The 26,685-nt window shown below is 45.2% G+C and overlaps 1 protein-coding gene across 2 annotated transcripts; it reads right to left on the bottom strand.

The window, feature by feature from the left end:
* Nucleotides 1-1,594: 1,594 nt before the first annotated feature.
* MATCAP2 (microtubule associated tyrosine carboxypeptidase 2) lies at nucleotides 1,595-26,372 on the bottom strand. Of its 2 annotated transcripts, XM_081931129.1 has the most exons (8): nucleotides 25,998-26,372; nucleotides 24,865-24,924; nucleotides 11,793-12,478; nucleotides 7,169-7,312; nucleotides 5,706-5,838; nucleotides 3,567-3,872; nucleotides 2,481-2,578; nucleotides 1,595-2,069 (listed from the first exon to the last, which is right to left on the bottom strand). In XM_081931129.1, the coding sequence occupies exons 2-8, from the start codon at nucleotides 24,911-24,913 to the stop codon at nucleotides 1,908-1,910; spliced, it is 1,578 nt and encodes a 525-aa protein (XP_081787255.1). In that variant the 5' UTR covers nucleotides 24,914-24,924; nucleotides 25,998-26,372; the 3' UTR covers nucleotides 1,595-1,907. The 2 variants fall into 2 exon arrangements, with proteins under 2 accessions (XP_081787255.1, XP_081787256.1); XM_081931130.1 differs by lacking the exons at nucleotides 24,865-24,924; nucleotides 25,998-26,372 and adding an exon at nucleotides 22,321-22,713.
* Nucleotides 26,373-26,685: the final 313 nt, after the last annotated feature.

Below are 26,685 nucleotides of genomic sequence, written 5' to 3'. Positions count from 1 at the left end.
CATATTTTGAAAACCTATTTTTTAGAAACAAAAATGGCATTGTAGTACTTGAGCGATCTGGATATGCAGAAGAGAAATGTGTTCTGCCTTTATGGTGCTCGTAGATGGGTCCTGAGCGCCAAAATAATTTTGATGGATCCTGAGCACTTCTGTTGCTTCCTGCCCCTGCCCCTGGCCACTCCAGCTGTTGGTTCTGCATGAGGATATGCCTTCAGCCAGCATCAGCAACATGAACAGAAGCTTCACAGAGGCGGGTCTTACTAAAGGGCAATATAATGGTCAGGAAACAATGGAAAGGAGCCAATTGTGGTATTTTTTTAAGGGTGAGGGACTGCTGGTGTAAAGGCAGAATAGGTGGAGTTGGGGGCTGCACCTACGAGGTGCTAAACTGATGAAACCAGCAATTGTACCTGGCAGGTAGAAAACTAGTTGCTAAGGAAAGTTGTGCCACTGCTGAAGTTACATCTGTATTGAGAAAAGCATTATACATATAAGGGCCATGAATTACATATCTTTATATGTTTGCACATTTCCTATATGGATTAATGGCCAATGAAGCATTTTCACAATACAAAAAATGGATATTTTGCTCCGCAGAATTGTAATGATCTGTGATACCTGCATCTTGCTGTAAGAAAATCCAATTTCAAACACTCTCCTTCCCTATTTCCTCTTGATGCACGCTCAAAAAATGTGTTGAAATATGTGAGAAATCCTCTTACGGAGCTCTCTAATGGAGTATTATGAACAATGGGAGAAAGCACCTTTTACCATTTCACATATACTCCACCGTTATTGAAATGCATATAGGGGGAAAATCATTGACGTCAACAGGACCATACTATTGCAACTGTCCTGTGAACGTTCACACAACCTAATCTTTGCACCACCTACTATTGGAACGTTCCAACGGATCCCAACCAGACCTTTGAAGGGTATACATGCAGAATAAAGATTATGAACTATGGCCAGAGTTGCATCACATGGAGCCCGGCTGCCTGTAGTGTCCTGGTTTTCCAAGGCAGTCTTCCAATTGCCACAGCTAAGAAGCACAGATTTCCTTGAGCCTTGAAAGTCAGATCACATTGTAGATAGCCGGTCCTCAGAAACAACAACACACTGGGAGTCATGATGTGTCAGTTTTGACACAGAATCAGGGTGGAAAGAGGTTGACCCCACTACTAAAAGCCCCTTTATTAGGGGATCATTCATGAAGAATCTTAGCTAACACATGAATGGAGCCTAACTGGGAAATGTAGTCAACTTTTCTCTATTAGAACTGAGAAATGCACATTGCACATGTATTTCTCCAGCAGAAGATGCTGGAAACATGGAAGATGAGTTCAAAAAATAGTTGGCATAGTAAAGTGTATATGCAAATTACTTAACCCTTAGGAAACCACTTAGCTATAATATTGTGCGACCCGGAAACCAACCAACAACTGAATGGGGTCAACAAATTAGAAAATGCTACATTCTAAAACATTTAAGTATTATGTTGCAAATAGCAATATGCTAGGAAGGAAATCATTCAAAAGCCTGCAGAATCGGCAAACGCCACAGTGAAAGAATCTACACAACGAATTTCATAAAGGATGTTTCCAGCTATAATTTAATCCGCGAGTTCCAGCTATAATTTAATCTCAAAAATTTACAAAATCTTTCATATATCTTGAGAATGGGGTGGAAAGGAGCGTTTTCCCCCCTGAAAACAACTTCTAGACTGCACCTGTGCATTTTACCCCCTGAAAAAAACCTACCACCACAGAGAAACAGGTTGAAAGAATATAGATTTTTGCCAGGCATCAAAAATAAGGTTAGTTATTCCACTTCTGTGAGTCAGGACTCACTGTGTTCCAGTCTGGTATAAATGACGTGGGCGGCAAGCAAAAAAAAAGAGTGGCGGTTTAGGGCAGAAGAAGCCTAAGCTCCGTGTCAGACAGCTCGTTGACTTCCATGATCTTCTCCAGATGTTCCATGTACCTCGTGTGGTCTTGCAAGAAGTGTGGCACCCTCATGTTCTCAATCATTCCTAAATCCTTCAGACGATCCACATCCTCATAGGAGACCTGGATATTAGAAAAAGAGGGTTCAATGCAGCGCAAGCATCTAGTTCTCCAAACGACGTGGACTCAGTGCCACCTTGAATGCTCTAGTTCGGCACTTTAGCACTAAACCAAAAGCACAGGAAAACCTTGGAAAGGCAGATACCATGCAAAGTGGGAGAACTTTAGGCCAACTTAGGTATGGCCGGGTTTGCTATCATCCCAGGAGACCAAGATGCAGTGCTAGAAGAGTCAGAATCCAACCCACTTCTTTCCAATGGACGTAAATCCGCCCCCGGTTTATAGACCGGCTTATACATCTCCCACTTGCACTTCCATGTTCTCAAATCTTCAAGAGTACACTGTTGGCAGGAAAATCTATGATTCATGGTTGATCTATTATAGATCAGTGTTCCACCCAGCAATTTCACCCACCTTTCCGAGAGCAGTCAGCAAGCAGAAGTCGATGGTATGTCGGTATCTCAGAATCCGGAGGATGCCATCCAAGTAGACCTGATCTTTACTGAAGCAACCTAAAATAATTGGATTTATCGGTGGTGAGCCCAATTTTAGGAAAAAGCAAAAGATTTAGCAATGCACAAATGACAATTATCCTTGCATATTTACACAACAACATACATATAGGCTTTGCTTCTGACAAAGCACACACAAGCTTGTAAGACTGCAATCCTAAACATATTAAGTCTCATTGAACTTGGTGGGAATTACTTCTGAGTAAATATGCTTAAGTTAGCATATGAGGAGATTGATAGATCAACCCATGACTCAGCTACGTAAAATGTTTAAGACAGAGTTTTCTGAACTGTGTGTCGCGACACATGAAGTGTGTCGGCTTCAGTGTGTTGGTGTGTCACACAAATGCTCCCTGCACTCCTCCCGGGGCTAGAAAGGGAGCGAGCAGCCTGCCGGTTTGCTAGTAAAACTGAATTACTGTGTCGCGAAATGATGTGTGTCTAAAAAGTGTGTCACCAACATGAGAAATTTGGAAAGCTCTGGTTTAAGATATAACCCACCTTAATTCTACTGAAGGAAATAAGGGGAGCATGCCAGATCTAAACTTTCCTGCTCCTCCTAGTATAAACATTTAAGATCACTAGCTATGACATGATGCAGGTATACACCTAGGCAGAAGTCTAATCCTCTTTATTTCATCATAAATGGTTCAAAGAGTGAGCCACCTCCTTCTGTGACCCGTGAGGCAGCAATTTGTGCATGACTATTGTGCATGGTCTTGAAGCTCAAACATCTCGACAGAATCATCTTCATACTGTACTTAACAAAGCTTTGTTTTGAATATTTTGTATCGTTTTTGTACCTATATCTCATTCCCAACAGAGATTCCTTCTACTTTTACCTTTTTATGATTCCCGTTTTTAAAGACTTGTAAGAACAATTTCTGCCCTCGCCTGAACTTTTGTTTCTTGAGCTTTCAGGGAGCCTTTTTAGAGAATCACAGCTTCAAATAAAACATTCAAACCGAAGGGGGGGGGGAAGGCTTACCTGGAAGAGAAGTATCGGTCCAGCCTCTCTTGGCTCGAACACAATAGTCCCACCTAGTATTGGGATCTGTGACAAACTTCCCAATGTCCTGAAAGAGTTCTTGGAAAGACATTTGGCTTGCTTGGTAGACCGTGTAATACAGAAGTGCCGCCCTCCACAGGAAGGGATCTTTCCGAAAGAGAACACTGTGGATACTTGCCAGGCCTTCCTCTGTGGGGTTGATGGGTTTGAGGCCATGTTTTCTTCTCCCATTCCAGGTGCTCCACAGCTGGCTGTTGTTATTAATGCCTCTCAGATAATGAGTTCCTGTAAAGCATACAGACAACCGCGCAATCATGCAGGCATTGCCAGAATGTTAGCCACAAATGTGCAAACTGCTACCGTGGCAAAAAAAAACAACACCCCCAAAACCCAAGCATAACCAAATTTAGCCTCAAGTTCAGAACTTCTCAAGACAGTGAGAGATGACAAATGCAAGTTATTTTGACTGTGTGCAAGCATTCTACCTCTGGAACTCAAGTTCATTTCAGTAAGAATTGTGCTAGAGCATGGGTAGGCAAACTAAGGCCCGGGGGCCGGATCCAGCCCAATCGCCTTCTAAATCCAGCCTGTGGACAGTCCGGGAATCAGCGTGTTTTTACATAAGTAGAATGTGCGCTTTTATTTAAAATGCATCTCTGGGTTATTTGTGGGGCATAGGAATTCATCATTTCCCCCCACAAAAAAAATATAGCCCAGCCCCCCACAAGGTCTGAGGGACAGTAGACCAGCCCCCTGCTGAAAAAGTTTGCTAAACCCTGTGCTAGAGTTTCTCTTGGTGGGTTTCATGTATTGCTTAAGGACACATTTGCATTGCCTTGGCAAACGGAGGATTCCAGCCCTATATTTACTGAGGTAATCCAAATATAGCTGCAGGAGAAACCATGTGGACTTGTGTATATGTGTTTATGTCTTCCTGTGTCTAATGACTTCCCCCTGCAAATCGTCCCAATATTTCTTTTAGGTCACTGATACTTTTAGGTCACTAACACTTACATCCCTCCTGGCTGAGGGAAGGGAGGTTAAAAAATTGACAGGGGGTGGGCAAAGGGTAAAGCGCTCTCTTCCTGTCCAATCACATCCTCAGTAAATGCTCTGTCGCCCAATGAGCTTTACAGAACAAGAATACCATTAGGAACAAGGAAAGAGAGACATCATTTAATGCAAAGCACTTTCCTGAAATCTTTATTTCTCACCACCACTGGTAACAGTTGGATGGAGGCCAGGTGATTTTTTTATATATATACCATCTTCACCCAGACCCTTAAGGAACTTAATCTGCTGATCAGAAGATCCCTCAGTACTGATTGGCTCCTGGTCTAGTCTTATGATGGACTTAAAGTCCTTAGTCGGCAAGCTACTTCTCTGTTGACCTGACCTCTGTGCTTTCCACCATCCCTTGTCAGATCCTCACCTGCAGATGGAACTGTCTCCTTGGATGGCAACCACGGTGTAATGGTTATAGGGGTTGCTCGTGCGTAAGTTGCTGCCACTCCTGGCTAGGTTACCTGGTTGAACCCTTTCTGTCTGGACAGCCCTTCACTTCGTGGCTGTCTCAGTTGCTGGCAGAATCCGTCAGTGGGCGTTTCTTGAACTTCTTCCAGCAAAGAAGTTCTTTGATGCCAAGTCTCCTCCTACTCTCCCTGCGCGGAAGTCTTCTGCGCAGGGAGGGTGTGGGCAGCGCAGTACCCGTGCTCTCCCCACTGGTCTCCGGGGAAGAGTCCTGGAGCCTCCTCTCCGATTCCCCCATCTGCCCCCCTTCACCCCTGGTGTTACGCTGATTTCCTTCCCCAGCAGATGGGCTGCCTCTCTCCCTGCTGGGACCCTCTCCAGCATCGCTCTGGAGCCTTGCCTCCGCCTCTGGCTCCGATGGCAGTTCCCTGACACACGGCTTCCAGTTTTCCAAACCAGAAGACCTCCCTCATCCTTTGTCAGGTGACTGGGATCTTAACCACTCAGCCATTCCTTCTTGGTGAAGAAAGGCCTTAGCTATCAGCACCCTTCTCAACAGCATCCGGCTTAGCAAGTCGCATAACAAATGCCTAGAGATGAGCATACTTGCATGACTCATCTGCACAATGGCGTCCCTTATTTGCGTACCTATTTCGTGCCTCAGCATTCCTTCCAGCCAATGCTCACGTGCTGTGGCGATATTGATGGTAAGAGTTGGGCGGCCGTTCACCACCGTCATCGAGGCTCGAGAAAGCAAGTCTTCGGAGAGATGGACCACAATCTGAATAAAAAAAGAAGAGAATTGAGATATTAAACCTTTAAACAATCAAAGGTTTTGCATTCCTAGCTCCAGCAACACATTTCCAATTTTGTATAGAGTAATTGCGGGGGTTTTTAATTTATGATTTTCAATTTTATATATTTCAATTAATTTTACAATCATTTTAACATTTCAAAACTTGACTTCCTTCCCCCTCCTTCTGCAGTTCCTTAAATTTATTTTTAATATTTTCTGCAAATTAACTTAATTTGCTCATTTATTCATCTACTTTAAATATATATTCTTATAAAACTGCAGGTTATTACATTAATCCTGCCCATGTTCTTATCTGTTTACAGTTTGTTTGTAAATATTCAATAAACCTTTTCCATTCTTTTTAAAAAATGTTATCTTGATTTCTTATTTTTCTGGCACGTTTCGCCATTTCTGCATATTCTATAAGTTTTTGCATCCATACTTCTTTTGCTGGGACTTCTTCTTTCCATTTTTGGGCAAGTAACATTCTTGCCACATGAATACATGAATAAATTTTCATACAGTTTGGGTGGTTCTGTACTTATAATTCCCAAAAGGAAAGCTTCTGGGTTTTTTTTACAAACATTATTTTAAACATCTTTTTCAATTCATTATATATCATTTCCCAGTAAGCTTTAACCTCACTACAAGACCACCATGTATATAGAGTCATTGTGAACCAAAAGTTCAAGATGTCGATTCACCCAATGCAATGCCAATGGACTGCAGATACAACAGGAAGTGACTGTTGCAAAGGCTCAGTGAAGATTCACTAGTCCAGCACCCAGTCACAATATAGGCCCCAGACAGAGCAATCCTGTGCTGGACTCATCCTGGGCTGTTTGGGCACCCGGCCTCTGAGCATCCAGCGAGAAATAACCAAGAATACAGAAAACACAGTGATAGAGGTGCTATTTCTGTTGGGAACAATGAATACTGGTAAATTCTTATGGATTATATTGTTTTTCCTGCTGGGTTTAGCCAAAGTAAAACAGTATGAATGAAAGCCTAGAAAGCCAATTTAGTTACGGGAAGGGTGAGATTTCTTTCCCTGCTGACATGACCTTTGCCATTGGGATGTCCAGGTGAAATGAGTCGTGACCTGGCCCTAGCGTTAGGCAAAGCGAGGTAGATGCCTCAGGTGACAGATGCTGCAGTGCAAGCTCCTCTCCTTTCTTCTAAAAATTCCCCAGATATCTTAACTTGATATCTTAAGTCTGGGGCATGCATGGGAGAGCCCTGATTCTATGGTGTTAGACTGATCAATAAATCGACAGATCAATCAATAGATAAATGCTGTTACAAGTGATCCAACCTCGCCTAGGCAGCCTTCTTTCATCATGTATTTCCTGACATGGTTCCAGATACGACTTCTGGGCAGGAGGCTGCCTCCGGTGGCTTGCTCAAAATTTTCGTAGCTTCCATATTTTTGCAAAGTCAGGTCCATGATTTTGATGGCCTGCACGAGAGACAAAAACAGAGCAAAAGCTGTTAATCAGGGGCTTAGTGAGCAGGTAGAGCTGGTGAGAGGGAGCAGTTCAGACTCCAAGGCTGAAGCAGAGGCAGCGGCTCAAGAGACTGCTGAAGAATCCAGGGAATTTCCTTCTCCTGCTGTGATAAGCTACCCTCCCCCTCGGTCTCCAATAAGGTGCAGAATAATGAGGAGGACAAAACAAAAACCAGAGGTGTACAGATGCAGTTTGAGACTACTTGGGATACATCTGGAAGAGGGCAAGTCAGAGAGGGAAGAAGGCAAGGACCTTCTGCTCCACAGGGGCAAGACCTGCTGGGAAGCGTTGCTGAGTTGTATGCTGTTTCCAAGAGTTAACTTCACTGGCAACGGAGCCCTGTGTCCGACTCCAGCCCTGACAGTGGGTATTCCCTAAAACAGATCATCTTGAGGCCCTAGGCAGCTTCATAGAGCTGGGCAGAATCCCAGTGGCCCTTCATGTCACGAGACTCCTGCTCAGCTGGCAGTTGCAGTGCCACCCTTGGCCACCTGCACTGCAGCAATGCCAGAGCTCCCTTGCACTTCCTGTGCTGGATGCCGATACACAGGCAATGTGCACAATATCAGAAGTTTGTATAGCTATTTCACAACAAATACAAAAATGATCGTCTCCCATTATCCTAAAAACATCTCTGCCCCAAGTAGAGCCACCTGTGCACTCTAGAATGCACATGGAGACTTTGCACAATTCACTTTGAAAGAATAGGCGGTCTGGCAATTGCAAAAGGACTTACACAAAATACTGTCTCCTCCCACTGAGGGGAATAGGGCTTCCTTTACAGGCAGAAGAACACCAAACACACACCCAAACCTCCCATGCTTACATGTTAAATTTCTGGACATGAGCACAAGTAGAAGAATACTATTTTGATTTCCATTTCATGAGTTTCCCATCCGTTTTCAGATTCTGACACATATGTCTGTGATCTACCAGAGACTTACAGGAAAGTTTGTGCTCTGTTGTGACGCAGGAGGGCAATGTACTTTGCAATGTGTCACCTAAATAATTCAGAGTGATGGTTCTCCAGTTTCCCTAACAAAGTCCTAGAACTTTGACAGACATTTGGAACACCCATCGCTCATTACACAGATCCAGTTTCTGTTGGGGAGAAAAATTAATTGCTTCATTTAAATAGACGGTTCCCTTTAATATTTCATCTTCCGGCACAATCCTTTTCTTCCTTGCATTGTCAAGCAGGGAGAAAAGGAGGGCCTATGGAAAAAGCGAAGATATAATCCCCTCACGCCCACACCCCACCTGTTGCTAAAAAAGACCTCTCCTCGCTCTGTCGTAAGTCACCCTTAGGTTTAGTTTGGCATAAGCAAAACTCTTAGAGCCAATGCGAATTTGAACCAGTAAACCACTGAGGGAACAGCATCAGGTTATGCAAACATCTGCCGAAACAAATATCTTCAATGGGTGGGCTCTTTTCCTTCTTGCTAAAATACTGAATTGCAGAGCAATCCTACCAATGTTTAATCAGAAGTAAATCCCTTTGGGCTCAATGGGATTTACTTGCAGGGAAGTGAATATAGGATTGCAGCCTTAACATACTGGAAGAATTAATCAGCAACCAACTCTGTTTTCAGTCATCTGGAAAATCCCTCTCTGTGGTGAAACTGAGATTTTCGTAAGAACTGGGCTTCCTTTATGCAGCATGCAAGAAGTAGAAAGGAAAAGAAATACCATCATCCACTGTATTCTGTTGAAAACAAACAAGGAAGTAGCACATCCAATATTCCTAAAGCAAAACTTTTAGGAAAGGTTTGCATGATTTAACTTTGGCTTGCTGAGCATTTAAGCTGACTGAGTAATTCAGGATATGGGGGGATAGGAAAGGAAATTGGTCAGTGGGAACATAGTTTGCTCCTACAAAATCAGATTAGTTGGATCATTTATTTATTGCTGTCTATCATCTATTTGGGATGCGGGTGGTGCTGTGGCCTAAACCACAGAGCCTAGGGCTTGCTAATCGGAAAGTCGGTGACAGGGTGAGCTCCCGTTGCTCGGTCCACCTAGCAGTTCTCCAGCACGTCAAAGTACAAGTAGACAAATAGGTACCACTCCAGTGGGAAGGTAAACGGTGTTTCCATGCGCTGCTCTGGTTTCACCAGAAGCGGCTTAGTCATGCTGGCCACATGACCTGGAAGCTGTCTGTGGACAAATGCCAGCTCCCTTGGCCAGTAAAGTGAGATGAGCGCGCAACTCCAGAGTTGTTTGCGACTTGACTTAATGGACAGGGGTACTTTTACTTTTACCTTCACCTTTACCTTTACCATCCATTTGCCAACTTAGTATGGTTTTTTGCATGCAAAGCTAAACCATGGATTAATGTTACTCGGATGAGCCTCAACAGGTCTCCAGCAAAGCAGCAGATTCATGCCCTGCCTCTCCCCCTTCGCCCCATTTAACACCAAGCTGAAAACTGGAAGCAAATTTGGGAGATTCCCTCCTCTCAGCTGCATGGGATGAGAAAGGCACTGTTCATGCCTGACGTTTTTCTTGGAATTGCTGGGATTTCTCCTCCTAACACTAAACCATGGCTTACCTTTACACGTGAACCACCCATTCAGTCAATCCTAACTTTTTTCCCCATGTGAAAATGAAAACATCCATTGTTTTAACTTGATGTCTGTAGATGATGAGACATCAATATCAGCCTTAACTCTATGCACCTAGAGCCTTTGGTACCGGTGGGCTATGGGAAGCCAGATGTGCACTTAGAATAGGAGTGGGGAGTCTGTGGCCCTGCAGATGTTGTTGGACTCCAACTCCCATCTACCCCACCTGGCATGGCCAATGGTCAGGGATGATGGGAACTGGAGTCCAGCAACATTTCATTTCTTCATTGCATTTACATCCCACCCTTTTATCCTCCAAGGACCTTGAGGTGGTCTACATGGTTCTCCCCTTCCTCATTTAATTCCCACAATTACCTATTGAGGTTGGTTAGGATGAGGGACCGTGACTGGTCCAAGGTGACTCAGTGAGATTCGAACCTTGGTCTCCCAGGTCCCAGTACCACACGCTTAACCAATACACCTTGCTGGCATTCTGGAGGGATACTGGTTCTCCAGCCCTTAGAAGGTCTTGCAAGGTCTTCCTCACCCACCTCTGTGCAGAAGGCAGCTTGAAACCCGTGTCTCTGTGGCGCTATCCCCGCCACTGAAATGAGAAAGCCCAGCTTTGCAGGAACAAGGCTCTTGTATGAAGGCTGCAATCCTAAACCCAGCTGCTTCTAAGGAGATGTGGATGTTTTTGAGGGGATGCATCACAATGGAAATGAGGGGGAAACAGGGCTTATTGTCTGAAATGTTCTGGCTACACAATAACTGATCTGCACAGACCCAACCTTATTTACTAACCAGTCCCTGCCACATTTCAGTCAAAGTCAAGGGCAAAGAAGCCAGTGTGCTGCCTAAATCAACAAAATGCATTATGTAAAACTCTCCAAAGTTAATTAAACAACAACAAAATCAATACATGCTAACCCACTAACTCTGACTGCAGGCAGTCAGTCATCAACATACAATTTCCTTCTCTGATTTCTTGCATCATCACTATATTATTATTATTATTAGTATTACAAAAAAAACCTGTTATGAAACTGCCTGTTTTTTTCTCTTTTTCTCCCCTCTAACCAATAACGTGAATAAATAAAATAAGATGAAATATAGGAATCAACCATTGCCCTCTCGGCCTGGGAGGTAAAAGAGAAAAGGATTTATTCCCTTTCCTCGTTTGGGAGGAAAGACAACCGCAGGGGACTGTTTCCTGAAAGCCAACTCAACATTTGAAGAACGAGTCACTTTCTTCTTGCCTTTTGGGTCATGGCATAGAGCAGCTTAGCACTCCAACTCCCCTCAGCTCCAGCCAGCAAGCCCAGTGGTTAGGGATGATGGAAACTGGAAGGTGGTAATGTTCTTTAGGTGATAAAGGTAAAGGTAAAGGGACCCCTGACCATTAGGTCCAGTTGGGACTGACTCTGGGTTTGCGGCGCTCATCTCGTTTTATTGGCCAAGAGAGCCGGCGTATAGCTTCTGGGTTATGTGGCCAGCAGGACTAAGCTGCTTCTGGTGAACCAGAGCAGCACACGGAAACGCCGTTTCCCTCCCGCTGGAGTGGTACCTATTTATCTAGTTGCACTTTGACATGCTTTCGAACTGCTAGGTTGGCAGGAACAGGGACCGAGCAACAGGAGCTCACCACGTCGCAGGGATTTGAACCGCCAACCTTCTGATCGGCAAGTCCTAGGCTCTGTGGTTTAACCCACAGCGCCACCTGCGTCCCATCTTTAGTTGGTGGTGGAGGGCAAAAGGCAGAGTGACTTTAAGAGTGCAAAGCAAGTTAAACGTTTAAGAAGCAGGAGACCTAAACCCAAGGGAAAAGCGAAGAAGCAGTATGGCACTGGGAGCTGTGCACCATTACCTGCTTGAGAAACGTGCTGGACGCCTGGCTGTGCTTTGCTATCACGCTGGACAATGCAGAGCTTGCATATTCAAACTGCGGGTTGTAGCTGAAGTCCGACTTGAAGAACTTCATCTTCTCCTTCTCCACGTTGGAAGGCTTGATGGCAGTGAGGATACAGAACTTCCGCCCAGCGGCGTCTCCCTCTTTTAAATAGCTCTTGGATCTCTGCAGAGGCTTTGGCTTCGCGAGGCTGGAGAAGGAAAGCCTTTTCGCCTTGGTCTTGGGCAAGCCGATGCTGCTCCCTGTTACGGAAATACTGCGTGCCAACTTGATGCCGCTGGGTATAGGGCTAGTGATGAAGAGGGAGGGCTGCCGGCTGAGGCCGCACCACCCGCTCCTGGGCAAAGGCGGCGGGGCCTTGATCTTCTGGCGCTCGCTGCCCCGCGAAGCATTCGGGGGCTTGGCCGGCTTCCGGTGCCTCTTGTGGTGGGCCACGGGGTGCTTTTGGAGAAGGTGCTTTTTTTCCTCTTTGCTCTGCAGAAGGACGTTGTAGCTGCTGGTCCCTGTGGTGAATGTGTCCTTGAGGATTCCTGACTGGGACAGGCGCCGAATGCTGTTGCTTTCATTCTTAGGAAAGAAATTGTACTCGTCCGGACTCAAGACTGTCTTTTTTGAGAGCTCTTGCTCTGGCCAGTGAAGCTTTTCTGCAGTAAATTAAGAAGAAAGAAAAAGAAAATCAATCCAATCCAACATGATGTTTTCAGATTCTGTGCAACTAGGAACGTGCAGGCATAGAAACACACAAAGGCAACCTTTATATATACAGTGGTACCTCGGGTTAAGTACTTACAGTAATTTGTTCCATAGGTCTGTTTTTAACCTGAAACTGTTCTTAACCTGAAGCACCACTTTAGCTAATGGGGCCTCCCGCTGCTGCCGTGCCGCCACTGCACAATTTCTGTTCTCATCCTGAAGCAAAGTTTTTAACCCGAGGTAATATTTCTGGGTTAGCGGACTTTGTAACCTGAAGCATATGTAACCCAAGGTACCACTGTATACTTAGTGATACAAACATATCTCCAAGAGCTTGGATTGTGGCACCTCAATGCACAATCATGAAGAATGCATTGCATACAAACAAAAGCTGAATTCACCTGTTTTAAAACCCGTATTTTGAGACTGAATACAATTCTTATATATATCTATCTATCTATGTAACACCTTCAAGCTGGGAAATATTTCCCTATTACATGGGGTGTCCTGAAAGTGCCACAAATATCTCTGCACAGCCGTGGGGGGGGGGGAGAGAGAAAGCAAAGGAAAATTGTTCAACCCACTTTATTGGAACTGTCATAAAACTGTCACCTTATTTGCCTCTTGGTTCTACAGAGAAAGAATGCTACATGCTAAACATTTCCTCTCAGTGGGGACGAGAGAAGGACTTTCTCTCCCGCCCTTTCTGGCACAAGTGTCATTTGGCAGTTCCTGCTTCTCCAAAGCTATTGTGCACAAGTAATTTCCCCTCTTGTGTTTGCTGGATAAAATAAACAGTTGAGCAAATTGTGGCTATTCTTGAAACTTCAAAAATAGAGCTGGCATCTCCCTCCTCCTGCTCAAAAATGGAAAAGACATTGCTTAACACTGTGGTTGTGTATGAGAGAAGCCCACAGCTCCCAAATTGGATCCAGGTAGTGGACTTTGGAAACAACTGGCCCACTCCAGTCCTAAGATTAATGGATGAAAACTCATGACTTGCTCGTCTCTTAACCACAGGAAGAGCCCAGCTCCACACAGGGAAATTCCATGCTTACATGCCACAGAATCCAGCCCTAGCTCAGCACTACAATGGTACCTCGGGTTAAGTACTTAATTCGTTCTGGAGGTCTGTTCTTAATCTAAAGCACCGCTTTAGCTAATGGGGCCTCCTGCTGCCACCGCGCCGCCAGAGCATGATTTCTGTTCTCATCCTGAAGCAAAGTTCTTAACCCGAGGTAATATTTCTGGGTTAGTGGAGTCTGTAACCTGAAGCGTATGTAACCTGAAGCGTATGTAACCCGAGGTATCACTGTAAACTGTTATCCTTATTCGCAATATCATAGAATCATAGAATCATAGAGCAGTGTTTCCCAACCGGTGTTCCGCGGCACACTAGTGTGCCGTGGAACTTTGCCTTGTGTTCCGTGGAGGCGGGCGAGGTGGGCAGTGAGAGGCGGGGCGGCGGCGGCGAGCACATGCGGTGCGGCGAGCGAGCGAGCTCCCACATCCCATTGCCGCTCGCTACTGGGCCTGCGCATCCGCTCGCTACTGGGCCTGCCCCAGGAGGTGGGGTTGCGGGCATCACGCCCTTCCCCACGTGAGCGGGGAATCCCATCCGCCCCCACGTGAGCGGGGAATCCCATCTCAGCCCCCGCGAGAGCAGGGGAATCCCATCCGGCCACGCCTCCTGGCCAGGCAATCAGCTGGCTGGAGGGGGCGTGGCTTGCCCTTTTTAGGGCCGGAGCGGAGGGGGCTCGCCCTCTCCGGCTAGCCCCATCGCCGCTCGCTACATCCTATCGCCGCTCGCTACTGGGCCTGCGCATGCTCGGCGAGCACACGCGGGGCGGCGAGCGAGCGAGCTCCCACATCCGACGGCACCAAGCAGGGGCCCTTGGCCGTGCTGGTGCCCACCGTGCCCGCCTCCGCCCAGGAGGGCGGCAAGCAGCCACCGCCACCACCACCACCACCCCCGCTGCCCGGCAACCGCGCCGCCGCCCCCGGCTCCCCGCGGCAGGCTTCGTGCAGGCTTCGACGGGCGAGCTGCTCCGCTGCCTGGGGGACTTCGTGTGCCGCCGCTGCTACCACATCCCATCTCCGCTCGCTACTGGGCCTGCGCGTGCGCGATCGCGCCTTCGGGATTCCCTTCAGCAGGCATCAAGCAGCCTGCCTCCCTGCTTTTTCCAATTAAGGGAACCTCCACTCTCCTGCCCCTCCGTGTTTCTCACCCCAAAGCCTTGTGGGCAGCAGGAAGTGGGGCCGTCCTGCGCCGGGTGGCTGCTGACACGTCCCTTGGGCAGGAGAGGCATCCGGCTGGATGAAGGCAGCGACGCCGGGGGAACGAAACAGCACGGCAGGTCTGAGTTGGCGCCTGGAAGGACACAGACTGCTTCATGTCGCTGCATTCCACAGCTCCGAGGCTGGCAGGTGAGTGCGTGCACTCCTCTCTCTCATTTTATTTAATGTGCATTTTTGAAGCATGTGGAAATATCCTGCGTCATCAACCACTTTGGGGAAAGTGTGCGTGTGTGTGTTTGGGGCTAGATTTCATGCATGCCTTTTTTTTAAGTTCTCTTCCTGCTTCATCCACATTCACCCCCCAAAAGGCCATTTTCTGTGTGCTGAATAAATTCTGCAACTCAAACGGCACGAGGTGCCAATGCATCGGGGCTGTGGAATTTATTCTGCTTGCAGAATTCTGCAACTCAACCGCATTTTGATGTTTAAATGTTGTATTTTAATCCTGTATTTATTTAATCCTGTATTTATTTGAATCCTATTAAAGAGAGTTACTTTATATATAGTCAATATAGGCAAAGAGTTAATTTTTTAAACATTTGCTAATGGTGGTGTGCCTCGAGATTTTTTTCATGAAACAGGTGTGCCTTTGCCCAAAAAAGGTTGAGAAACACTGTCATAGAGTTGTAAGAGACCACAAGGACCATCGAGTCCAACCCCCTGCCAAGCAGGAATACTTCAGCTTCACATTAAAAATAATAATTAAACACATGAATACATTTACCCATCTGCTTGCCCATTACTAAAGATTTTTGAAAGGCAACTGCTCCAGATATTGAAGAGGAAAAGGAATTGGAGGTGGGGAGCTAATCTGTGCCGTGCACAGCTGTTTCTTGCTTTAAACTTCCAGAACCATTTATTTGCCCCGAGCTGGACCCTGTAGAAGAAACCATGCCTGGGTTGATCAGATGGAGGGAACTTCTACAGCTGTGTATAACAGAACCACTGTCTCAATCCTCTTTTGGCGTGTGTGGGTGAAATGTAGAATATAGCCAAAGAAGGGAGGAAGAGTTCAAAAAGACTGAGAAATGCTTCTTTAGATTAGGCCCACATTTAGTTATAGAAGAGCTCTAGTGAAAGTGGCTATTTTGTTCTCAGTGAACGAGATTATGGAATGCATTGCCCAAAAGCAGAACCCTCACAGAATGGGATAATGAAATTTCTGGTAGTAGATTCTGTTTTCCCAGCAAACACAAAGCACTGTGAAGCTTTCATTCCTGTGACTTCAGTGTAATTACTTTACCCCCATAAATTCTTGCATTAAAATGCTGTCAAAGCTGCCAACACAAAGAGTGTAAGATCAGCATACCATGCTGTTGTATGCAATGCATTATATATATATATATATATATATATATATATATATACACACACACACCGTATTTTTCGCTCTATAACACGCACCCAACCATAACACGCACGTAGTTTTTAGAGGAGGAAAATCCGTAGGCATGCCACCCATAGGCATTTCCTCCATAACATGCACAGACATTTCCCCTTACTTTCTAGGAGGAAAAAAGTGAGTGTTATGGTGCAAAAAATACGGTGTGTGTGTGTGTGTGTGTGTGTGTATATATATATATATATATTAGGTTTTGGTGTCCTCGGGTGTCTTCCCGTGTAAAAGTTGGGGTGTCTAGGCGACGTTTCGACGAGGTCTCACTCGTCATCTTCAGGCTGGTGCTTTCGGCTTCTTGTTACTGGAACAGAGCAGGATCTCAGTGTTTGAGTTCCTATAAATACTGTTGAGGGGGTGTGGTGTATAGCCTCCAATGTTCTGGGCAGAGAGGAAGTTGGAAATCCAGTTGGAAAACCAAGGGGTCTATGAAATACCCTGCAAAGTCTGCCCAGCCACGTACATTGGACAAACAAACAGACGAATAAATGCACGTATCGCAGAACACAAGAATGCCGTCAAAAAAGAAGAAAAAACTTCCTCTCTTTTCCAACACATGAAAGAAACAGGACACGAAATTAATTTTGCAGATTCCAAATTGCTCTTTAACATGGAACATCACCACAAGAGAATAATCATGGAAGCCATCGAGATAGAGAAACACCCTCACAACATGAACAAGCGTGACGACACATCCCGCTTGCCAGACATCTGGAAATTAGCCCTCCCCACAAAAACTGACACCAGATCCAGAGGCACACAGAACGCCATCACCAATCAACCACACCAGACCCAAACCCAGACCCTCTCCACAGATAAATTACAGACACCATCCAGTAGCCAAACCATGGTGGCACCTCCGGATGCTGCACCCCCCTGCAATCCCTACACAGATCTGGCTGACACAGGCCACAAAACCACAGCTCGCCCCTATACACGAAGCCAAGCCAGAGCACAACTAAGTGCAGTACAGCCATCTTCTCAGAAAAACTCTTCACAAAGTTCAAGAGGTCAAGACACAAAGACTTTAGCAACTAATCCACACCTAATGACCCACCTAAGTGGTACTCAGGATATCACTCAAGAAATCACTCAAGATATCCCTCAAGTAATTAAGGAACAAAAGAAGAAAAGGCACACTAGCCTGGGAACTTCCTCTCTGCCCAGAACATTGGAGGCTATACACCACACCCCCTCAACAGTATTTATAGGAACTCAAACACTGAGATCCTGCTCTGTTCCAGTAACAAGAAGCCGAAAGCACCAGCCTGAAGATGACGAGTGAGACCTCGTCGAAACGTCGCCTAGACACCCCAACTTTTACACGGGAAGACACCCGAGGACACCAAAACCTGCATTCCTGTACCCGTGAAAATCTACGAAAGCAAATATATATATATTATTATATACTGTATTTTTCGCCCCATAGGACGCACTTTTCCCCCTCCAAAAATGAAGGGGAAATCTGTGTGCGTCCTATGGGGCGAATACAGGCTTTCGCTGAAGCTTGGAGAGCGAGAGGGGTCGGTGCACACTGATCCCTCTCGCTCTCCAGGCTTCAGGAAGACATCCGCAGCCTAGGCAGCCCTGCGGGAATTCCCGCAGGGCTCCCCACACTGCGGATAGCAGCCTGCCGCCCGGCGCGCAGCGCGCCCTGAAGCAGAGCGCCCCTCGCGCCAGGCAGACATCGGCCAGCCCCACAAGCTCGGGGGATGGCGGGGAGGCGCAGCACCGCCATCCCGCTGTTCCCCGACCTGGTTTTGGGGGAGAAATAAAGGAAAACATTTTTTCCTTTATTCCCCCCCCCCAAAAAAAAACTAGTCCTATGGGACGGACCGTATACGGACGAAAAATACGGTAGATATATAAATACCTCAGAAGAGTCGGGGGGAGCAATATTTTACATTCGTGTTTCCCGTAAACACTGCAAAGGTGGAGTAAGAAGTGCTAAATTCAATCATGTACAAGATGACATGTGAGGTTAGTTTGGCTTGAAGGGTAATTTGAGAAACATTCCCTTTTATGCTTAGCAAAGCACCACAGGGCATAACAGTTCAAGTCTGATTTGGTCATTTTAGCCAGCGTCAGCCCAAAAGTGCTTATCCAGGGTGTTTTGCTTTGGCGTGTACCAGAGGACTTGACAAACTGCCATTCTAGCAATCATCAGGAAAAATCTCCTGACAACAATGCAGTCAAAATGCCCTTTGGGGAACGAATAGCACAATCCTGTGCACACTTACCTGAAAACAAGAATGTCCAATGGACTTACTTCTGAGTAAACATGCGTGGGATTGCACTGTAAGAGCCACTTCTCAACCTCCACTGGGGAGTTAATGTAATGAGAACAAGTCACAGCTCACATGCTGTCCCCTCATGCATCAAAGCTGAGATGTCTGCTTCCATTTGCCATTAACCACAGTTTAGCATTTCACCCAAGCCCTAAAACATGGTTAATATTGACTCTGTTTTTCTAAAACAAGCCAGCTTCATAATCCACATTCAAAGTTGTCTTGTTGAATAGTTAACAGTAGCCAGACTTGGTCAGGTCAAATGACTCAATGAACGGTGCTTAAACCGAAATGAAAGCTTCCCAAATCCTCCTGGTGCCTGTGCCAGAGTAAAAGAGAGGGAGACTAGGACACAGAGCTTCATGGTGGCTCACTGACGTCACACTAAACTATGGTTATGCATGCTGTCCGAACTCTCCCATTGAGTCCTGCTATTCAAGGACCATGAGACATAAAATAAGACACCATGAGACATAAAATAAGTGGAAAGATATGTTCAAATGGAAATGTATGCTACAGAGCCATTTAAAACTATAATGGAAGGAAGGAACTCCGATGGGGAAAGAATGATGGCTCAAAATATAACTTAAATGAGGCCTACACTGGCTTTCTCCACAATCCTACAGCATGCAGAACATGTCTACTCAACTTGAAAGCCCCTCTTGCTAATGGTAAGGTAAAGGTAAAGGGACCCCTGACCATTAGGTCCAGTCATGGCCGGCTCTGGGGTTGTGGCGCTCATCTCGCTTTACTGGCCGAGGGAGCCGGCGTACAGCTTCCGGGTCATGTGGCCAGCATGACTGAGCCGCTTCTGGTGAACCAGAGCAGTGCACGGAAACACCGTTTACCTTCCTGCCGGAACGGTACCTATTTATCTACTTGCACTTTGACGTGCTAGGTTGGCAGGAGCAGGGACCGAGCAACGGGAGCTCACCCCGTCGCAGGGATTCGAACCGCCGACCTTCCGATCGGCTAGTCCCAGGCTCTGTGGTTTAACCCACAGCACCACCCGAGTCCCTAATACCTCCCTAATGGTAGGTATGTGATTAAAGCTGTGGTTATGGACTGCTGAGTAAAGTGTACTTTGCACATGCTAAAGGGCATTCTTGCCTCTCTCAATCCTCCTCATTATTATCCTTGCGTCTCTTGCTGTTGAAATTTAGAATGTGTCATGTCCTTGGGGCTAGAATCTACTCTGCTTAGCACTGTGCACTGATGGGACTGCATAAATGATTCTTAACAATGGTTTCACAAATACCTTCCCCTCCCACAACAAACCAGTTTAGCATTATGAAGACAAGCTGCAGTGAATCTGAAATGTGTGGTCCCCTTTCCTCTCGCATGGCTGCAAGGACTGCAAGGCACTCTTGCTTCTTTTTTAGATCAACTGCAGCTTTCCATGCCGCTCAAACCCAGACAAAGTATGCTAGCTCTTAACCATGTTTAGTGGAAACTTCAAACCGGTTCATAAAGCTAGCTTGTTTCATTAACCATTGATAAGATTAATTAAAGCAGAAGCAAGCTGTCTCCTTAATGCATGGTTTCAATGTGGCATGTTTAAACAAACCATAAAAAGGTAAAGGTAAAGGACTCCTGACCATTAAGTCCAGTCACGAACGACTCTGGGCTTGCAGCGCTCATCTCACTTTACTGGCCGAGGGAGCCAACATTTGCCCGCAGACAGTTTTTCCAGGTCATGTGGCCAACATGACTAAGCCACTTCTGGCAAAACCAGAGCAGCGCACGGAAATGCCGTTTACCTTCCCGCCGGAGCGGTACCTATTTATCTACTTTGATGTGTTTTTTAACTGCTAGGTTGGCAGGAGCTGGGACCGAGCAATGGGAGCTCACCCCGTCGCAGGGATTCAAACCACTGACCTTCAGATCAGCAAGCCCTAGGCTCAGTGGTTTAGACCACAGCACCACCTGTGTCCCTTAAAACAAACCATAGTTAAGATTAACCACAGTTTGTTGGCACAGGTGACACAACATGCTGTGGTTCAGCAAAAACAGAAGAAAAAAAGGGAGGGGGAAGAACACACGTCCCCCTCAAATAATTCTGGGTACTGTAGTTTACCACTCGCAGGGGTACAGTTCCCGCCAACCCTTAAACTGCAGTGCCCAAAATTATTTTAGGCAGCAAATGTGCTTCAAATGCACTTTAAAGGTTTAGCGTGTATGTTGCCTGTCAAGGAAGCTTGAATACTATGTTCAAACTAAATTATGTAAAAGGTTACAGTAAGGTTATTTTAATACACATTCTATTTGAATGTCTTACCTGCACTACATAATTGAATCTATTTGTTTCCACAAGAAGTGTTTGTTGTGACAGGAGATCAAAGGTAAGCAAGGTTCAGGTACAGTTCCCCACACGGGGGAAGAGGGATGGAAGGCGTCAGGCCCCTTGAAAACTGGATTTTGAAATAAAAAATATCTCAAAGCTGTCAAAATGATGAGGGCTAGAAATCTGCGGGCTGCAGCAGATTAGGCTAAAATAAGTAATTATTTGTGACACAGACAAAATTAATTTTGAATTAAATATAGTCTTATCTGTCCCTTTGAAGCTCTGGTATTTATCAGCCCCATTTAAGATCCCTGGCATCTCCAACACTGTTATGCTTTTGTAACACTACCAACCCAAAGCCCTCCTGTTCATGTAATCACTTCAGGAATTATTGAAATTATCATAATGACATCCTGTCAAAGTGGGCTATTAACTTATTACATCTGTCCCTGTTTGAGCAGGCTTTTCCAACATCAAAATGGCTTTGGAAAGAAGTCTTTGGGAAGCTATCTATCTATCTATAAGCAACAACACTAGAAGTGTATAATTTACATGTTATCATAGATAAATAGAAATTATTGTAGCTATATTATTAGCTTGTAGTTTCTATGTCGCTGTGGTTTATACAATTATTGCTCTATAATAATTACTCTAGCAACCATCTTTTCTGTAGAAGAGCATTACGGCTTGCATTTTTTAAAATTAACTAGCAGTCTCTGTCTGTGCTGTGTTTTTTCATCCTTTATATTTTGAGTAGTCTCCTGATAATCAGTGGTGAAGACAAAAGTGTGATTCAGAGGCAAAGTATCTGAAATATTACTGAACTTTTCATTTCATTTATCAATTTTCCTTTCAGTATTGCAAATGAGGGCCAGACATAGCATGAGGTAAGAACCATCAGCATTCAAGAAACTCCATAAAATGTAGTTTCTCCCACCACAGAGTTCTGTATGATTCTATGAGAGTACTACTATTGATTTTAATGGTCAGAAAATAAAGTCATTTTACACTTCATTTGATACTCACACACATACACACACAAAACTTACTTTGGCAGACCCAAGCTAGAAAAATGGTGAAATGAATGTACATAAATATTTATAGGAAAACTGAAATCCTTATTGCAGTCTTGAAAAACATGAGTAGCAATTTTTCATCATGGCATCTCCTTCCAGAAGGGCAGGCCATGCTCAAAACCGAAAGATCAGTCGCCCAAAAAGTCATCTTACTCCATAGTCTGTGTGTTTGGTTCTTTGTTCAAGGGGGGGTATATTTATTCTGTTGTAAACAGAAACTCTCTTTTAACCACGGCCAAGTGTGCTTGCTACATCACATTAAAGCGACAACCCTCACGTTTTAAGTACTCTCGTGCAGAATGCTATCTCCGATTGGATGCAAGTTCCATTTTCCGTGGCTGCAAATCCTGAGCGCGCACAGTCGCTGCCTTGCTGCGGTGGAAGATTGTCAGCAGCTGCAAAGGCTGGATGGGTGAAAGGAGCAGGGAAAGAAATGAGCGTGATTACTCACCAGTGACACGGATGGATTCGAGCATCCTTCGCCTCGAGCACTTCGGGTCTCCCCAGCCACCCAAACCGAGCCCCTTTGCAACCCAAAAGTCCTTCCTGCCTCTTCCTGCACGCACAGCTAGACACACACGAGCCCTGCTGCTTAGCTGCACTGGCTTAATGCAAATCCTGAAGCCGCGGGATAAAGCGCAAAGCGAAAAAAGGGTGCCCGCGCCTTTTGCGCACCGTGCGTCCCCGCTGCCTTCACCATGGCGCACCACCAGCACCGACCGCCATCCTGCCTCCCTCTTGCCGCTGCTGCTTTATAACGAGACTTTGCAGACTCCAGCTAGAGAGAGGCGCTGTCTGTTGCTAGGACACCCGCTCCCATTTCCGCCTAAACATATAGCACACAGCCTTATAAAGCGGGGGAAGAAGCGACGCGAGTTTGCAGATGCGCAATGGATGCGCAGTGCAGGCATCTCCACGGAGACGGCACTTCCCAAAGATGCAACGCGCCGAGGCGCGCCTGGGAGCATCTCGGGGCTTGTAGTCTGGGAAGGTGGGAACCTGTAGGAGCGAGCCTAGGCTCTGCAAAAGATGGGGAAGTAAAAGGGAGTTTGGTCTGGCTTGTATCCCGCTTCTCCAACGACAAAGTTCAAAGCGGCTCACAATGATCAGGGTTGCCATAAAATATAAAAAAACATCAGTGCCTTGCGAACACAGTAGCATATAAATAAAGCAGACAGCAGCAAGGAAATAATCAAGATTGCTACAATTCAATAACCATAGCTGTCAACTTTCAGATTTAAAAATAAGGGATCAGCAGTCTCGAAAATAAGGGATCAGCAGCCTCACCTGTCCCGGGGACAGTCTACGGGATATCTAACAATCCAGGATAGCAGCGGGAAGCTGTGGGAAACGGTGATGGAATAAGGGAATTTCCCGCAAAAAAAGGGAAGGTTGACAGCTATGTCAATAACTGGAATTCCAGGGGTGTGGCGCAGTATCTGTAGTTGTCTCAAAATCCAAAACGCTCCTTTCCCAGACTTATTTTTTTATTCCTGCACTGTGCTAATCTAAGTCAATGTCTGGCTTAGCATGTCATCTGAAGCCAAACTTGTGGTTCAGCTCCCTCCTCACTGACCATGAGCTGTTGCCAAGATATGTCCTCTAGTTCGAAAAAGACTGAGGAGCACCAAGCAACTGGGAGCTCTTTTCTGGGAGCCAGAAGTTTGGCACGGTCCCAGTATGCCAAAGTTTAGCTTACCATTCTGCAAAAATCACGATTCAAAATGACTCAAGGCATCCTTTCCCTCGACGCCATTATCTGTATACCCAGTGCCTTTTTTTGCAATGAAATTACATGCCGAAACTCACCATGAAGTAGTTGCAGTAAGTCGCCGGGTGACTCAGGGCAGCCCTGAACGGATGTTGCTGCCCCCTGGTTTTGGTGCAGGTAAATAAATGTGCCCCTGCCTCCCTTGTTCTCTTAGATTCAGGGCAGCTTGGAAGGGACCTCGTGCAAACACACACATGCAAAGGTAGAGGCCTTAAAGCCCGCCACTGCTACATGGGAAATGGATTGAATAAAGGGAAATATGAAATGGCCCTGCCCCATAGCTTGACCTATTGTGGCTAGGAGCTAGGTGCAATCATAGATCTAAAAATATAGACTCACACACATGGGCATACATAGCCAGGATTTATGGGGGGCAGGCATTGTGTTGGGGGAGGCAGAACCACGTTATCTGTGGCATAATTGGTCAGTTAGCTAAGTTTGTTTTTTAATTTGCTTGATTTAGCACCCACCTGACTATGCCTATGCTTGTACATGCTAAGCAGCTTCCGTTTTTCAACACTGAACTCAAAGTTGAAATGGACCGTAGCCTTCAGAGTAGCATTTCTTTACACTGGAAGAAACCTTTTTCATGCATGTCTGGTAAATACGTACGGAAACCTAATGTCGGTTGCCAGATTAGCAGCTCTTCGGAGCACTACCAATATGCATCTTATTTTGGTTTCCTTAAGGTGAAAAAGAAAGTTTGAAATTTTCATTTTGGGCTTCTCCGAAGTACGTAAAGGCAAGAAGCAGATGCGGGGAGCACCAGCCCTCAATGGCACCCACCTGAAAGGTGCCAGAACAGCACTCTGGCTGGGGGGGGGGGAAGCACTGTGTATACCTGACCCTATTTTAAGTGAGATCCATGAATCTTCTGAACCAATTGTTTTAAATATATACTGGCAGACTTGTTCCACGTAATGATGGTCTTATGAACATTATACAGTGGTACCTCAGGTTACAGACACTTCAGGTTATAGACTCTGCTCACCCAGAAATAGTACCTCAGGTTAAGAACTTTGCTTCAGGATGAGAACAGAAATCGTGCTCCGGTGGCGCTGCGGCAGCAGGAGGCCCCATTAGCTAAAGTGGTGCTTCAGGTTAAGAACAGTTTCAGGTTAAGAACGGACCTCCGGAACGAATTAAGTACTTAACCTGAGGTACCACTGCAATCCTGGTCCTAGATGAAGCAAGTGTGCTATGTCATCACTCTATGGTAGGTACCTTGTTTCTTTCTAGAAGTAGTTTTGCACTTTGGAAATCTCCAAGACATGGATAAAGCACCTAAACAGAACGAGAAGACCAGGTGTCATTCGGTTGTGTTTGGAAAATAGTTTAGGTTGCAAATCTATACACATGTTCCAAGGGGAAGTCTCACTGAATGCAGCAGGATATTTCCCTCCCTGAGCAGACAGACATTCATAGGGTTGTGCTATGGGTGTAATATGAGAAGCCATAGATTATTAATTAGCACATGCTTTATTTATCACCTCTGGTTTCATATGGACTTCTAAAAGAATTTCTGTTATCTCTTCAGGCAATCATAAGAACAAAAAGAAGCAATACAACCCGTGGCCTTGTTCAGATGTAGAAAGCTGAGCCAGAATGTTACAATGGATGCAATTAATGGCCTAGGAAAGGAACAGATCCCTTCATTTTTAGAAATGGGAGACCTATAGTGATGTGTTCAGCTGTATCACAAAATTTGCTCTCATTGTATGTAGTTAAAATAGTTCAGCCACTTGTTAACAAATGTTCCATCAAATAAATATATAAAAATCATTTCACTGTGAAGCTGCCTCCCAGTAGTCTACCCTCACAACCCCTTGTTATTACTGGGTGAGATCCAGTAGCGTTTATTTGGCTCATGTAAGTTTCTGGAGGGTGTCTTGATCTTAAAATAGTTTGACAATTTATCACCTCTATTCGGCAGTTAGTTTCAATGCTACAAACCTTATAAGGAAATGTTCATTTGTGCTAAATCTCATTCTGATAAATATGAGGAAACCTGCATCCTTTCTCTACCCAAATGTACATTTTAAATAGTCTTGTAATAGTTATTGTTAACATCTAAATAAAATAGCATTCCTGATTTTCTGAGCCTAAAGCTAGCTTTCCATTCCTCCTAATAATTATTGTTCCTAATTTTCATTTTCTTTTCTTTTGATGGCATTGTATGTCCTCCCTTTGCTTTAGCAATCTGTTAAGAGAGTAAGCCCCATTGAATTCAGTGGAGCTTACTTCTTGGTAGACAAACATAGAAATGCAGCGATAAAACCTCATCTCCATCTTACAACAGAGTCTTTGTCTCTAGGAACAATATTTGCTACAGACGCCTAGGACGAAATTTTACTTACCTGAGCACAATAAGGCTAGTTCACCAAATTAATATAACACTCTTGCAGGAGCAGTATTTTCTGGAATACATGGAGTCCAGAATTGCAGAGATACATTCCATTCCTCTCTGCTTTTTTACCTGTTAAATTAGCAAACCTTGTATTTAAAACTATTATTTTGAATACAAGTTCTTTTTCTTCTTCCCGAGTTCCTCCTTTGTGTTTATTTTGCATTTACTGTACTGAAATATTAGACCAGACCTAGGATAGCCATTTTTGGGAACAGGCTCAAAGTCCTCATCATTTCTCTACCGGTTGACTTGAAGGTCTTCTAAACTGTTAACGGCTGGCTAGTTTCAGACCATGTATCTTAACTGACACTCTCTCTACCTGCTTTTCTAGAACACTGCGTTGAAGCTTCTATGACGTCATATTGTGACTTCATCCTACCACATCCTTTCACTTGAGTCACAATAATTCTCCTTTTTAAAAAAAACTGCCAAATAGCCTTACTAAACCAACACTACTGAAAACACTGGCATGTGTTTAGCAAATAGATTCTAAGAGAAACAAACTAACACAGAAGAAATTAACCAAGCATGTCTTTGAATTCTCTCCCATTTTCGGGAATTCTAAAACTGGCCAACGAAAACCCAGGCTATATTTAAAGTTTGAGATGTGAACCATTGTATTTAAAAAGGCCGTTGAA

This window comes from Podarcis melisellensis (genome assembly GCF_964234715.1).
Source record: "Podarcis melisellensis genome assembly, chromosome: 12".
Classification (NCBI taxonomy): Eukaryota; Metazoa; Chordata; class Lepidosauria; order Squamata; family Lacertidae; genus Podarcis; species Podarcis melisellensis.
Note: the sequence above shows the minus strand (reverse complement) of the source record. Positions and strands in the feature narration are given on the sequence as shown.

Bases quoted from the DNA above. Each gene is read 5' to 3' on its own strand.
- MATCAP2 (XM_081931129.1), bottom strand. From the start codon at position 24,913: ATGTCTTGGAGATTTCCAAAGTGCAAAACTACTTCTAGAAAGAAACAA. The intron at 12,479-24,864 runs GTACCTACCATA...AATTTACTGCAG, and splicing joins TACTTCTAGAAAGAAACAAG to AAAAGCTTCACTGGCCAGAG. The intron at 2,579-3,566 runs GTAAGCCTTCCC...CAATTATTTTAG, and splicing joins GACCGATACTTCTCTTCCAG to GTTGCTTCAGTAAAGATCAG.